The sequence below is a fragment of the Leucoraja erinacea genome, chromosome 5, assembly GCF_028641065.1.
Source record: "Leucoraja erinacea ecotype New England chromosome 5, Leri_hhj_1, whole genome shotgun sequence".
Classification (NCBI taxonomy): Eukaryota; Metazoa; Chordata; class Chondrichthyes; order Rajiformes; family Rajidae; genus Leucoraja; species Leucoraja erinaceus.
This window is the reverse complement of record NC_073381.1, coordinates 2,162,161-2,174,627: the sequence shown is the minus strand read 5'-3', so window position 1 is coordinate 2,174,627 and position 12,467 is coordinate 2,162,161. Positions and strand designations below refer to the sequence as shown.

General features: G+C 43.3%; 1 protein-coding gene across 1 annotated transcript in view; it reads right to left on the bottom strand.

The window, feature by feature from the left end:
- The window catches only part of sec63 (SEC63 homolog, protein translocation regulator), a 106,523-nt gene that overhangs the window by 50,765 nt on the left and 43,291 nt on the right, over nucleotides 1-12,467 (bottom strand). Inside the window, exons 3-4 of the mRNA XM_055634979.1 lie at nucleotides 6,297-6,411; nucleotides 989-1,101 (exon numbers count right to left, since the gene is read on the bottom strand). Of these exons, the coding sequence (XP_055490954.1) occupies nucleotides 989-1,101; nucleotides 6,297-6,411 (228 nt within the window). The remainder of the gene's footprint in view (nucleotides 1-988; nucleotides 1,102-6,296; nucleotides 6,412-12,467) is intronic.

Below are 12,467 nucleotides of genomic sequence, written 5' to 3'. Positions count from 1 at the left end.
GAAGTGGGTCTGCATTCACACATTACAATCACTCCACACTTTTAAATCTCAACACCTACAGCAACATTCCTAAAGGGCCTGTCCCACTGTACGAGGTAATTCAAGAGCTCTCCCGAGTTTAAAAAAACGTAGAATGTACGTAGCGGCGACGTCGGGGCTCGTGGATGTCTCGTAGCGGCTTGTAACGCTAACGACAGGTACTCGGGAAACGTGGTAACTCGTGAAGTTTTTTCAGCACTGTGAAAAATGTTAACGAGAGCCCCGATTACCAACGAACGGCTATTACCGTAATTCTCCGAGTTCGAATCAGGGGAAACTCGGGAGAACTCGGGAGAACTCGTACAGTGGGACAGGCCCTTTATTTTAACTAGTCAAGAGTTTTATTGTCATGTGTCCCAGATAGGACAATGAAATTTATGCTTGCTGCAGAACAACAGAATATGTAAACATAATACAGAACAGGAGATAAAAGTTCAGTATGTCTATATATCATAGACTATATATATATATATATATATACACAATAAATAAACATATAAAGTACAATGGTAATAATAGACTGTTATTGTTCAGAGCTTGTTTGATGTTGTGTTTAATAGCCTGATGGCTGTGCGGAAGAAGCTGTTCCTGAACCTGGATGTTGCAGATTTCAAGTTCCTGTACCTTCTTCCAGATGGCAACGGAGAGATGAGTGTGTGGCACTAAACGTTAGTCTGTGAATACACTGTGAATGGAGTGATTGTAATCGTGCATTGTCTTTCCGCTGACTGGTTAGCACGCAACAAAAGCCTTTCACTGTACCTCGGTACACATGACAATAAATTAAACTAACTACACTAAACCAAATCTCTAGGTGACACAAGGGAAGGGCTCACCATCTTCAGGATATCAGGCATCCCTGGCATCACAAGCACAAAATTAAAGCAACATACACCAGGGCTAATGCCCTCATTCCTGCCTTTTTAAAACCATAGATGTCACTACTTACGCAGCGTAGGCTTTTGCGATCCTCATAAACAGGACTTCATCGCCTCCTTTGTCTGGGTGATGTTTGAGCGACAACTGACGGTACTGTTTTTTAATTTCTGCCACAGAGGCTCCCTGAGAGGAAGAAAAGGGGCCAATACTTATTTGTTGAAATACCAAATACTCTATCCCTTACAAAACCCAAATATAATGAACCATCGGATATTTTTGGATACATAATACAAGAGAAAAAAGTTTCAGATTTAATGCTAGGAAACTCACCCAATTTGATCAAGAGATGAAAACTGTAATAAAACATATGACAGTTCAGCACAGGGACAGGCCCCATGGCCACAAAATTGTGCCACACACGATGCCAAGCTAATTTTCTCTGCCTGCACATGATCCAGAAGTTCATTAACTTCATACGTTCTAGCAGCAGAATTAGGCCATTCGGCCCATTATGTCTACTCACCCATTCAATCATGGCTGCTCTATCTTTCCCTCTTAACCCCATTCTCCTGCCTTCTCCCCAGGACTCCTGATACCTGTACTAATCAAGAAACAGTCAACTAAACAGTTTCCTTCGCTCCATAGATGCTGCTGCACCCGCTGAGTTTCTCCAGCACTTTTGTCTACCTAATCAAGAATTTGCCCGTCCATATCTGGGAGGAGCCATCTTGGGGAACGGCTGCTAGCCAGCAGCCGTCCGTTTTAATTCCCTTTTTGTTTTTAGTTTTTAGTGAGTCCTGTTTAGTGATGTTTGGAGATATGGACTTTTTAAATGTGGGGGGTAGGGGTCAATTTTACTTCTAGGTCCCTACCTGGTCGGTGAGGCAGCTTTTTCTCCGGGCTGCCCGTCGACCCGTCCTCGTGGCCTACCAGCGGGCTTGGAGCGCCGTTTCCTGGCGGGGACCGCCCAGCACCTCGGCGGCGGCACAGCGCTGGAGCGCTATCGTGGAGCGGAGCGGGCGATGCCTTGCCTGGGTCGCCGCGCTGGATCGACGCGCTGGAGCTCCGGTGAGCTGTGACCGCCGTGTTCAACACCTCCGGGCTGCGGGTCTGCGGAGCGGAGCGGGCGGCGCCGATTTCAACATCGGGAGCCTGGGAGCTCCAAACCGGCGCGGCCTTGTCGGCTTCGGAAGCCGCGGTCTCCAGCTAGAAAGCGGCCGTTCCAGGTGGCCCAGCCGCTGAGAGGACTCTCCCGACGCCGGGGCAACACCACCCGGTGAGAACGGCCAGGAACATCGGGCCTCCGTAGAGGCAATTGCGGTGGCCTCAATAGGCCTGACTTTGGGGTGAACTTGGGGTTGAGGACTGGACATTGTGCCTTCCCCCATAGTGATAACCATTGTGGGGCGATGATTTTTTTGTCTGTATGGTAATCCTGTTAGTCTTTGTCCAAGATGGCTGCCGTGAAGGGAGAGTGGACGCTGGCGTGCTTTAGCTGCCGCTGCTCTCTCTTCACATTGTGTTTTTGATTTTTTGTTTTTGGACTGAATTCTGTTTTTAATTTGTGTTTCTGTGATGTCTTTATTATTTATTTTATTCTGATTATATGCTTATATTCCTGTTAATCTATGTAAGGTGTCCTTGAGATGTCTGAAAGGCGCCCAATAAATAACATTTATTATTATTATTATTATTATTATTATATCTCTCCAAGCCCCGCGTATCCATGTGCCTATCTAAAAGCATTTTAAATGCCACTTTCGTATCTGCCTCTACCACCACTCCTGGCAGTGCATTTCAGGCACCCAACACCTGGTGTAAAAAAACTTGCTCCACACATCTCCATTAAACTTTGCTTCTCTCACTTTAAATCCACGACCCCTAGTCCTTGGCATTTCCACCTTGGTTAAAGGATTCTGACTGCCTATCCTATCTATGCCAGGAGGAGAGATATTTTGCGTTTGATAAGTTAACGAAAGCAAATTCACCCAATTTGATCGAGAGATAAAAATTATGGTAATCTTGTTTCCAGTTTCATGTATTTTAAAACTAATACTATGTCTACAATGTACTACTGTTAATGTACTTAGGTGCTGTCACTGTGGCCAAATATGTGTAAAGTCCATCCTTTTGTTGAAAAGCTAAAAGTTAAAGCTATGCAAACTGGTCACAAACTTTCAAAATTACACACCACCACCTAATGAAGATCAGAACTTTGTGTCCTGCCTGGTCATCATAAGTTAACCAACAATGTTGCATGTGTACTTACTGTTCTATTTTGTAATCTCTCTCAAGCAGTTTAGTTTAGTTTAGAGATACAGCGAGACCGGCCGACCAGTGATCCCCTGCAAATTTAACACTATCCTACACCCACTAGGGACAATTTACAATTTTACCAAGCCAATTAACCTACAAACCTGTACGTCTTTGAAGTGTGGGAGGAAACCGGAGCTCCCGTGGAAAACCCACGCAAGTCACGGGAGAACGTACAAACTCCATCACCCGTAGTCATAATCGAACCGGGATTCTGGCGTTGTGTGGCAGCAGCTCTACCGTTGTGCCACCGTGCCGCAGAGAAATACAGTCATTTATTTAATGCCCCTGTCCCCCTTAGGAAACCGGAACGGAAACCTCTGGAACGGAAACCTCTTGCGCCCCACCCAAGGTTTCCGTGCGGCTCCCGGAGGTTTTTGTCAGTTTCCCTACCTGCTTCCACTACCTGCAACCTCCGGCAACCACCTGCAACCTCCGGGAATAGCATGGAAACATTGGGTGTGGCGCAAAGTCTCCAGAGGTTTCCGTTCGGGTTTCTAAGTGGGACAGGGGCATAAGTAACTTTAAGTACTGGAGGAACTCAGTGGGTCAGGCAGCATCTGTGGAGTGAATGTACAGGTGACATTTTCAGGTTGGAGCCCATCAGACTGATTCAAATTTCAACAGCTTTGGTCTCATTACCAAAGGAAGGATATACTTGCCATCGAGGTAATGCATGGCTGATTCATTGCACTGGTTCACCACATACAAGATTTAGAAGACTGGGACTGTATTCACCAGACATTGAGACCATGAGAGGTCTCATCTACTTCAGCACATCTTTGTATAATTTCTAACCTCAAAGCCTGCCCAAATCTCAAGTCCGTAAAACAAAACCTTGCGTTCACTTTTGCTAATGAACAAAAATTAAATGTGCTTAAAAAATAACTTTAGGTTAGTACCATTATCAAAAGGTGAGCATATACCTTAGTTTAGAGACACAGCGCAGAAACAGGCCTTTCTGCCCATCGAGTCTGCACTGACCAGCGATTCCGGCATACTAGCACTAGCCTATACACACTTGCAATTTTACCAAGTCAATTAGTCCACAAACCTGTATGCGTCTGGAGTGTGGGAGGAAACTGGAGAAAACCCACACACGTCACAGGGAGAACGTACAAACTCTGTACGGACAGCACCTGTAGTCAGGATCGAACCCGGGTCTCTGGCACTGTGAGATAGCAACTCTACCGCTGCACAACTGTGTTTTCCCGGTACAATGATACTATTACCTCTGGGTGTGAAAATCATTTTTATTAAACAGAAATATTGGGATTTTTTTCCAATTGTACGAAGATTATTAGCGTGGCTTCCCAGGATAAGGAGCCTGATCTGGATACACTCAGTGTGTAGATAAGGAATTCCCTTCACCATTCACATATAGTCCTACTGCAATGTACTACACAAAAGCTGGGCTGCAGTTTCTATCAGTCTTCCCCACATCAAGAATGAAGCTTTGGTACAGTACAGTGGTGGTGGGTGGTGACGCTCAGCCAAGCGTTTCCCCACAGAAGTTAAACCAGACAGCAATTTACTTAGACACAATTAATGTTAGCGAGACAGTTTAATCATGTACTGTCTTTCCGCTGACTGGTTGACACGCAGCAAAAGCTTTTCACTGTACCTGGGTACACATGACAATACACTAAAACTGAAACTGAATCAGTTTGAACATAAAAGGCTGGAAATGTCCAACACTGGAGGGCTTAGCAATTCGGTGAGAGGAGAAAAGTTACACAGAGAATGGTGGCAGCCTGGAATGCGCTACCAGGGGTGATGGTGGAGCTAGATACGATAGAGGTGTTTAAGGTTGAACAAGATAGGTCTTTATTCTTTGGAGCTCAGAAGGTTAAGGGTGGACTTGATTCAGTGGAAGTGGTGGAGGCAGGTTCGATTTTATCATTTAGAAATAAATTGGATAGGTATATGGACGGGAAAGGAATGGAGGGTTATGGTCTGAGTGCAGGTAGATGGGACTAGATGAGAGTAAGTGTTCGGCACGGACTAGAAGGGCCGAGATGGCCAGTTTCCGTGCTGTAATTGTTATATGGTTAAAGGGCTTTTACATCGGCACATGGAAGTGCAAGGAAGTGGGATACAGATCATGTGCAGGCTGATGGAATCTGTTTAGTTCGGTATAACGCTGCATCAAAAAATCCCAGAGTATTATAAAGGACATTTCCCATCCCGGACTCTCCCTGTTTGAACTGTTGCCGTCAGGCAGACGGTACAGATTTACAAGGACAAGGACAAACAGACTTAAGAACAGTTTTTACCCCACTGCTATAAAGGCACTAAATGTAGCTGCCAAGGAACGCAGGGGCGATACAGACTTAGGGACTGTGGTACACTGTGAAATCGACAGAAGGATGGAGGGTTGGGTGCTATTTTCATGATATTTATTTTAGTTGTTTATCTTTTTTAATATTTTACCTTGTATGTATCGTTAGCTTTTAGAAATGTTTGAATGGTGCACCGACTGGCTGACATTTTTAAATTTTGTTGTACATGGTTCATGTTACAATGACAATAAAGAAACTATTCTATATTCTATTCTATAAACATTGTGGGTCGAAGGGCTCGATGCTGTTCCGTACGAGCTGCTCTTATCAACCCTTAATCAAAAGACTAAAGGAGCAGCTAGCTGTCGCACGGCACAGGAAACCCCAGTTCGATCCTGATCTTTGGGTGCTGTCAGTGTGGAATTTGCCCAATCTCCCGGTGTCAGTGTGGTTTTCCTCCTGGTCCTCCGGTTTCCTACCAGATGGCAAATACGTGCGGGTTTATAAGTTAATTGATCTTGTAAAAAAAAAAAAAAAAAAAAATTGCCACGGATGTGCGGGGAGTGGATGCGGTGGGATAACACATAACTAGTGCGAGCAGGTGATCGATGCTCGGCGTGCACTCGTCGGGCCGAAGGGCTCGTTTCAATGCTGTATTTCGAAACGACACCACAGAATAGAGGAAAACTGGAATTGAAAAAAAACAGTGGGTCCAAGTAAAGCCCTCAGTACATTAAAATTATTACATGTCGGACTGAAAACACGGTAGTCATTGCTACTTACAGGGTCTACCCCAAGCACTTCATAAGGGTTGTATTCTTTTTCTCTGTTCTCTATTATTGAGACTTTGTATAGAAGGCAGCAGAGTAGTATCCATCCACAAATCAGTCCTACTTTTCTGTTAAAAAGAAAATAAATAGTTAGGATTCCTGTTGAAATTGGTTTAAAAAGGCCATTTTAAAGAAACATTTTTTGGTTCTCAGGTCACAGATGACATTGAATGCATTCACTGTTTATCTGTTTTTGCCAGAAGATAAGGGCTTTAAACTTGAACCACCGCCATCCCAGCACCGATGACGACCCAAAAATGGCGTTAGACAGCTTCAGATAGCCCTCGCTTTCTCTCCATCCCAATCCCCTTCCCAGTTCTCCAACCAGTCTTACTGTGTCTGCCTACATTCTATCTCTGTCCCGCCCCCTCCCTTGACACCAGTCTGAAGAATGGTCTCATCCCAAAACGTCACCCATTCCTACTCTCCAGAGATGCTACCTCACCCGCTGAGTTAATGCAGCATTTTGTGCCAACCTTCAATGAAAAGAAAACTCCAATTTATGTCCACTTCAAGTCAAAATATTGTTGGACTTGAAGAGGAAACTGAATATGATGCTACACACGACACAATAGTTCTTGGTTACTATTGAAGTGTGACAGGTAATGGGAGGGGAACCAAACTGAATATGTTCAGATTCTTTGGAGAGGGGGAAAAGGGGGGAAAAATGAGTTTCACTGTACCTTAATTAGTACACGTGACAATAAAATACCTTTGAAACCTTTCTTATTGTGTTGGTTGTATCCTCCCAGTGAATGGTAAGCAAGACTTGTATATGGAGGAAAGGCCTTGTAGGGTCACGAGGCGAACAGCTCTGCAGAATATTCAGCTTCTGTCCTGCTCTAAGAGACTACATTTATTCATTGGTTGGGTGATGAAGCCGAGTTTTAGTTAAAAATATAAGAAGATATTAAATTGGTTTCTGGGCTAGCTTACAGCTTATATTTAGTGTCAAATTAGGCTTTCCTCAGGTTGCGGGGTGTGTGAGAGATAACATTGTCTCCCAAGTGAAGGATCTAGAGAGATATCTTTGAAAGTGAGATGCCATAAACCAAATAACCAATGTTTATGGGGGAGGAGGCAATAAAGGAAGAGGGAAATAAACAGTCACATCTTTGTAAACAAATGACCTATGTTTATGAGGGACCAAATGACAGAGGAAGCAGCGAACAGAGCAAGGGTGGTCTATTTGGAGATAAAACAAATGGACAATGTTTTTAGTATATCTTGTACCATGTAAAAAAAAGGGTTTGATGTGATGCATTCTGTGGAAACCTTTTCCAGTACTTCTGACCATGACTAATGTCTGTGGAATGTGATAAGGGGACAAAAAACCTATTTAAAGCAATGTAATTCTGTTGTTCAGGGAAGGTGACTGAGGACAGTCAAGTGTCTGTGTTGGTCACTTGACTGGAGTCTCCCTCCCTTCCATCGGCCGATGTTAAGTAAAGTTTTGAACTGGTCTACCAAACAGTTTGTGTGGTGTCTGTTTATTAAGAAGCGAACCTGGTTTAGTAGTTAAGATAAGTAGCTTTTTCATGGACACTGGAGACAATTGCATTATTCCTCCATATGCGAAGATGCTTATGATGGTGAGAATCACAGATAGGTAATTGGACCTGTGGCTGGACATTGTCCAGCATACGTGACAAGTTTTACCTGCCAATTTCCAGATTGTGACTGCGTTATCTTAATTGATGTGCGAACATCCACAAATTATCAGTAGAGGAATTTTGAATTCTGTGGAATCATCGCCGAACAGTCACTGGCCACACTTCTCATTTCACTCCTGCCATCGCGAAGGTGAGATCAGAGCCTGAAAACTAACTTCCACATTCAGGAGTAGCTTCTTCCATCCAACCATCAGGTTATTAAACACTACAAATTGGCTCCAAACTATATAGATTCAAGGATTTTTTTTTAAACTTTGCTCTATTATTGTCTATTGATCTTGTTTCTTAATATATATACTGAACTTTTTTTTTGTGTATAATGGGTTTTATCGAGTACAATGTCTACGATCACCCCGACGCGGGAGCTTCGATCACCCCGACTGCGAATGGTTCGACAGCCCCGACCACGGGAGAAAAAAAAGAGGAAGGAAATTGGACTCTATTGCCCTTCATAACAGTGAGGAACAAGGGGAATCTGCTGTGGTGGATGTTTACAAGTAAGTAAGTTTATTGGCCAAGTATTCACATACAAGGAATTTGCCTTGGTGCTCCGCCCACAAGAAACAACATGACATACAAGGAGAGTTACGAATGACTCTGAAAACACTACACATTAATAATAATAAAACATTAATGATAAAACACCACTGATCAAGCATGTGAACCAACAAAATACCAGATCAAAGGGAGGCTACAGATTTTTGGCTGTTGAGTAGAGCAACTATTCGTGGATAAAAACTGTTTTTATGTCTGGCTGCGGCAGCTTTGACAGTCCGGAGTCGCCTTCCAGAGGGAAGTGATTCAAAGAGTTTGTGGCTAGGGTGAGAGGGGTCAGAGATGATCTTGCCCGCTCGCTTCCTGGCCCTTGCAGTGTACAGTTCATCAATGGAGGGAAGGTTGCAGCCAATAACCTTCTCTGCTGATCGGACAATTCGCTGCAGCCTCCAGGTGTTGTGCTTGGTGGCTGAGCCAAACCAGACCATGATGGAGAAGGTGAGAACAGACTCTACAATGGCCGTGTAGAATCGGACCATCATTGCCATCATGTTAACTTTTATGTAGTTGTGTGTCTTGTTGCTTTTTTTAAAGTATGGCTCTATGGTAATTCAAATTTCACTGTACCTTAATTGGTACATGTCACAATAAACTAACCTAGAAATATATCTGTTATGCTGCTGCAAGAAAGAATTTAATTGTTCTGTTTCGGGACAAATAACAATACAACACTCTTGACCAACCATCTCAATGTGGTTGAGAGCTTTAGGTTCCTTAGCATGAATATTACCAATGATCTGCCGTGGACCAACCACACTGATGCGACAGTAAAGACGGCACACCAACACCTCTGAGTGCCAGGAGACTGAGAAAAATTTGCATGTGTCCATTGACTCTTAAAAACGCCCAGATGCATCATAGAAAGCATACTGTCTACATCACAGAACATCTCAGCTTGGATTTGGAACAGGACCACAAAAAATTGCAAAGTTGTAGTTGTAACGCAGTCCATCACACAGACTAGACTCCCCAACATTGACTCCATCTATACCTCATGCCAACATAATACATAATCAAAGACACCCCACCCTGGTCATTCATTCCTCTTGCTGCTCCCATCCAACAGAAGGTACAGAGCTTGAAAGCACACACAACGAGACTCAGAAACAGCTTGTTCTCCTCTGTTATCAAGTTTCTCAACTGTCCACCCACGAGCTAGGGTCAATTCACCTCCACACAATTATGGACATTAGTCTTAGCCTATGGAACTGATGCGCTACAATACTGAGAACTATATTCTGTACTCCATATCTTCCCCTTTGCTCTACCTATTGTATTTGAGTTGACTTGATTGTATTATGGTACTAGACTAAGTGGGACCCGTTGGGTCCCAGCATCACACAGGAGGGCTGGTCAACCAACGCAATATTCCACCTCTCCACCAATTCTAATATCGGTGGCCAGTTGGGGGGGGGGGGGGGGCTTTCTGGAGCGCTAATATGGGTGTTGTGGGCAGAAGGGACTGGTTTCCAGAGGGCTAGTATGCAAATTGTGCGCCAAATGGATTATTGGGCTGGAGTCTCAGTCAATCAAGCCTGTTGTGCTGGCAACTCACTCACTCACGGCTGGTGGGCTGGCAGTTGACTCACGGCTAATCCTTGAAAGTCTATTTCAAGCAGGGTATAAGGTCACCAAATTCAAGTGCAGTTTCTTACCACTTCTAGCAGGCCACCAATTTCAAGTGCAGTTTCTTACCATTTGAAGTAGGGTGCAAAGCCACTAAAGACAGCAAGTCGTGACCTCTCCCTCCTCCATCTTACAGAGACTGAGCCACACCCACATTTCCGGATTTTATAACCCCTCCCCCCCCACCGGAAAAGGTGTGGCTTTCATGGAGTGATTGACAGGAGAGAGATTCTCAACATTTTTTTTTAAACCAATAACACTTTTATTTTTCATTGATGGGAAGAATTCTCTGCAGCTGCTCAGCGGAGGGGGGGCCGAGTAAGATGGTCAAAAATCACAGCCGTAAGTGGTAGCGTTTTATCTAAAATCAATATACAGTGCAAACAGGAAGTGCATTTACAGTAGTGCCTTTTAACTTCAAGCCAAAGCACCCAAGCCAGCATTTGCAGTAAGTAGTGCCTTTCAACTTTAAGTTAATGCACCCACACCATCATTTGCAGTACTGCCTTTCAACTTCAAGCCATTGCATCCAAGCCACCATTTGCAGAAAGTAGTGCCTTTCAACTTCAAACCAAAGCTCCCAAGCCACCATTTGCAGTGCCTTTCGACTTCATGCTACCATTTGCAGTTAGTGGTGTATTTCAACTTCAAGCCACACCCAAGCTACCATTTGCAGTAAGTAGTGCCTTTCAACTTTTCTGGAGCGCTAGTATGAACCATTTTAGAACCAAGTCATTTTTTTGCAAGCTTTAGAACCAATAGACATTTTTTTGCAAGCATTTTAGAACCAATGGACATTTTTTTTGCAATAGCTTTAGAACCAATAGAGACACTTTTTGCAAGCTTTAGAACCAATAGACATTTTTTGCAAGCTTTAGAACCAATAGAGACATTTTTTTGCAAGCTTTAGAACCAATAGAGACACTTTTTGCAAGCTTTAGAACCAATAGACATTTTTTTGCAAGCTTTAGAACCAATAGACATTTTTTTGCAAGCTTTAGAACCAATAGACATTTTTTGCAAGCTTTAGAACCAATAGAGACACTTTTTGCAAGCTTTAGAACCAATAGACACTTTTTTTGCAAGCTTTAGAACCAATAGACATTTTTTTGCAAGCTTTAGAACCAATAGACATTTTTTTGCAAGCTTTAGAACCAATAGACATTTTTTTGCAAGCTTTAGAACCAATAGACATATTTTTGCAAGCTTTAGAACCAATAGACATATTTTTGCAAGCTTTAGAACCAATAGACATATTTTTTGCAAGCTTTAGAACCAATAGACATTTTTTGCAAGCTTTAGAACCAAATAGAGACACTTTTTGCAAGCTTTAGAACCAATAGAGACACTTTTTTTTTGCAAGCTTTAGAACCAATAGACATTTTTCTGCAAGCTTTAGAACCAATAGACATTTTTTTGCAAGCTTTAGAACCAATAGACATTTTTTGCAAGCTTTAGAACCAATAGACATTTTTCTGCAAGCTTTAGAACGAATAGACATTTTTTTTTGCAAGCTTTAGAACCAATAGACATTTTTTGCAAGCTTTAGAACCAATAGAGACTTTTTTGCAAGCTTTAGAACAAAGACACTTTTTTTGCAAGCTTTAGAACCAATACACATTCTGCAAGCATTTTAGAACCACTAAGGGCACTTACATTTGAGTAGACATGTATTCAGTGTTATTCACAGCTCAGAGAAACGAGACCCTCTGCCTTCCTCCATCTTGAAGAGACTGTGTGGCACACCACTTCCTAGTTTTATAGTCCCTCCCCCCTGCCGCCAGCGGGGGCAGCAGAGAGAATGGGGAATTTTGTAAAAACATTAATATCTCTGTCATTTTTAATCGACAGGAAAAATCCTCGGCACACACGTGGCGGAGGGGGGCTCTGAGCGAGGTGGTCAAAAATGACGGCCGTAGATGGCAGCGTTCTCTCGGAAATCGCAGCACAGATGGCCAAAACCGGTCAAGAACAGACTTTTAGTAATATAGATATCTGATCTTTTTAGATAGCACGCAAAACAAAGCTTTTCAATGTGCCCGAGTACACATGACAATAATAAATCAGAACTGAAGAAGGGTCTCGACCCGAAACGTCGCCCATTCCTTCTCTCCAGAGATGCTGCCTCACCCGTTGAATTACTCCAGCATTTTGTGTCTACCTTCGATTTAAACCAGCGTCTGCAGTTCTATTTCCATCGTTGCCTATTTCGTTCGCTCCATAGATGCTGCCGCACCCGCTGAGTTTCTCCAGCATTTTTGTCTACCTTC